Source organism: Micromesistius poutassou, assembly GCF_964030765.1.
Source record: "Micromesistius poutassou genome assembly, chromosome: 11".
NCBI classification, from domain to species: domain Eukaryota; kingdom Metazoa; phylum Chordata; class Actinopteri; order Gadiformes; family Gadidae; genus Micromesistius; species Micromesistius poutassou.
In genome coordinates, this window is record NC_140281.1 from 11,493,589 (window position 1) to 11,496,573 (window position 2,985).

A 2,985-nucleotide genomic window follows, 5' to 3' on the forward strand; every position below is an offset into this window, starting at 1 on the left:
AAAATGTTGGAATTGAAACACGTTGTGCAGCTTCTTTTTTTTTTGTTTAGTTCTCAACCGCGAGTCCAGGCTGGGGTTGTTACAAGAAAGGCCAAAACTGCACAACGAATAAACAAGTGGGCATTTTATCACACAAACAGTACCGTGAAGTTACGCATAAACTTTTAAAGAGTCGGCAGACCGAGAGCCAATTTCACTTAGTCGCGACGGTTTTCAACCTTAATTTCTTTCTTAGGTTTGCGCTTGGCGTGGTTTTGCTGCAATGTAAATACCATGTGCGCTCGTACATACTTTAGAAGCATTCAAAGGAGAGTCTTTCCATCGGATCACGTTAGAAGCATCTTAATGTGCTTGGGCTAAAGTGAAAACCTAGGGAAAAAATAAAAGGAAGGGTTTTTTTGGGGGGGGGGGGGTGGAGTGGCTAGAAACAAAACAACCACATATATACAAACTCAATCAAACAAGCACTCTGAACACTTGCTGGCTGACAAAGAGATAATACTGAAATACAAAAAAAAAGGAGACGAAAAAAAAACGGGGAGACGTGTGGAGAAAAAAAAAAGTTTAACTTTCAAGTCTGTCCCTCTGTCTTCTTGTAAACAGCAATTTGAAGTTAATTCTCCACAGCTGAGAGGGCTGAGGATCAAACGCGAGAAGGGGGGGGTGGGGGGGGGGGGGGGACTGGGTTGGGGGTGGGGTTATGAGGGGGGATTCATCTCGATCTACCTTGTTCAGAGCAGAAACATGTGAGCAAAGGCACCCCTGCCCACGTAACAGGCGAGTGATAACAAAGAAATAAATATGTCCCTTTTTGGGTGATGAACCTCTCGTGCTTAAAACGCGAAAGTAAGATGTGTGTGTGTGTTTGCGTGAAAAAAAAAACATGACTTCACCCTCCCCTCGGTCCCAGCTCAGCATCTGTGCACGTTTCAGCAACTAATAAGCCCCTGACATGGAGAGGAGTCATACGAACGCCAAACAGAGAGGTGGGGTTCCAGAGGGAGATGCTGGGGGCGTTTGCTTGCTTATCAACACACAGCAGGGCCAAGCGGTCTGAATGTCTCCCGGGTTATTGTTGGCCGGCCATGGCCCCCAGTGTCCGCCAGAGACAAAACAGAGAGCTCAGTATCCAGTCAAGATGAGATGTTTAGACAAAAACAAGCACAATGTCCGCTGGGGGGGGGAAAAACGCTCCTGGGCGTGTTTCTGACCGTATGTTTCCTCGCTGTGCGTGTGTGTGTGAGTGTATGTGTGTACAGCGTGCTATTTGAGTTCATGAGCTCTCTTGCAAAAAAGGCAGAGCTCATTCACTCGCTAATAAGGCACAAAACCGTTTTTTGCATGGGTTCATTCATAAAAAAAAAAAACGAAACAATCCTGAATAATGTCCATGTCTCTTTTACATCTGTATATATTTATAATCGAGATAAATTGAAGTAGATAAATATCCTTCACCGTTTTTCCAAAGAGGCACCTTTAGAATCAGCTCTTTGATGCTGCTTCAAAAAGAAAAGGCACTTTGGCGAAATACAAACTTTCATAGTATAAAAAAAAAGGAAACCAAAAGAAAGAAAATCGGTACGCAATCAAAATAAGTTAACATTACAAAAGTGTCTCATTTAGGAAATACTGACCGTCATTCTTGTCCATCGTGTCCAACCGCAAAACGCACAAGCCTCACCGAGGTTAAAAAAAACACAAATTAAAAGGGGTCAGGATGTGCCCCGGTTGCGCCTCATATAAACCAGTCCCACCGGCGAGGAGCGCAGAGGGGTCTTCATCGTCCCGGTCGCCTGACTCACCTGAGGCACATGTCTACTCACAGGAAGCCTTTTCCTGTCCTTCCTTCCTTCCTTCCTCCCCACTTTCTTTCCAAACCTTCTCTTCTTTCTAGGTTCTGAGTTACACTCTGAGGAATGTTTTATTCTGCATGGTCCTTCCCTCCCCAAGAGGGAGAGGTGGTTGTGTGGGTGGGTGGTGTGCGAGGGGTATCCAAGCGCGCCGCCCCGTGCTAGTACTTCTGCACCATGGGCACTTTGACAGTCTTGATCTCGGCTATGTGGGACGACTTCTGGATGATGCAGCTGGTGGTGCCGGCGGCGGCGTCCACCTGCGCCAGGTTGGTGAGCGCCATGGCGGCGTTGATCTCCCGCCAGTACCGCTCGTCCTTGCCCTTCGCCCTTGGCTTCTGCATGCCTCCGACCACCACGCCGATGGACCTACACGCGCAAGAAAGACAAGCGTCAACATTAGTGTGGGCCTACGTGCAGGGGGAAAACAGAACTGGGAGTACAGTGAGCATCACTCCTGCATCACTCAGTGTGAGTTAGGGCTGAACGATTAATCAAATTCAAACCGACATCACAATGTAATAGAACGAAATTTGCAAATCGTAAAAGCTGTGATTAAAAAATTTCTTTAAATTTTTTTTTATGATATATATAATTTTTTTGTGATTTGCTACTGCTACTGACTGGAGATCAGTAAGATTCGTATTTATTTTAATTTTACAATTCAATAGTTAAATAAAGATGTTATAGTATCAATTCATGCATCAATTAATATAGAATGATTTATTGATTGTTTAGTGAATAATACAGAACATAATGAACTTTAAAAAGAAAAATCGCATACTAAATCACAATCGCAATTGGTCAAAATAATCACAATTAGAATGTTTACCCAAATCGTCTGCCCTAGTGTGAGTGATGTTAAAGTCCATGAAAGTGAGCCGCACTTGCAGTGGCAGCGGGCAGAAGGGTCACTGAACACTCACCCGTCACATTTACTTGATCCATGCTCCATGGTTTCTGAAACGAGAGGAAAAGGAGAGGTTCATTTTTCCGACGGGGCCAACGGGAATTGGGGGAGTAATCGTGTATGTGTGTGCCTGAGAGTGCGAGTGTGTTTGCGTTCATGTGTGTTTGTGTGCGTGTGTGTGCGTGCGTGTTCTTCATCCATGCGGTTGTGTACCCCTAAATGCTG

General features: G+C 45.1%; 1 protein-coding gene across 3 annotated transcripts in view; it reads right to left on the minus strand.

Moving 5' to 3' along the window:
• Window positions 1–2,011: 2,011 nt before the first annotated feature.
• Window positions 2,012–2,985, minus strand: part of mkxa (mohawk homeobox a) — a gene marked incomplete at both ends in the record, with an annotated part of 17,169 nt that continues 16,195 nt past the window's right edge. For 2 of the 3 annotated variants that reach the window (XM_084475573.1, XM_084475571.1), the window contains 2 exons: window positions 2,012–2,219; window positions 2,777–2,810. In XM_084475573.1, coding sequence (XP_084331699.1) covers window positions 2,012–2,219; window positions 2,777–2,810 — 242 coding nt within the window. The remainder of the gene's footprint in view (window positions 2,220–2,776; window positions 2,811–2,985) is intronic. The other variant, XM_084475572.1, reaches the window with a different exon arrangement.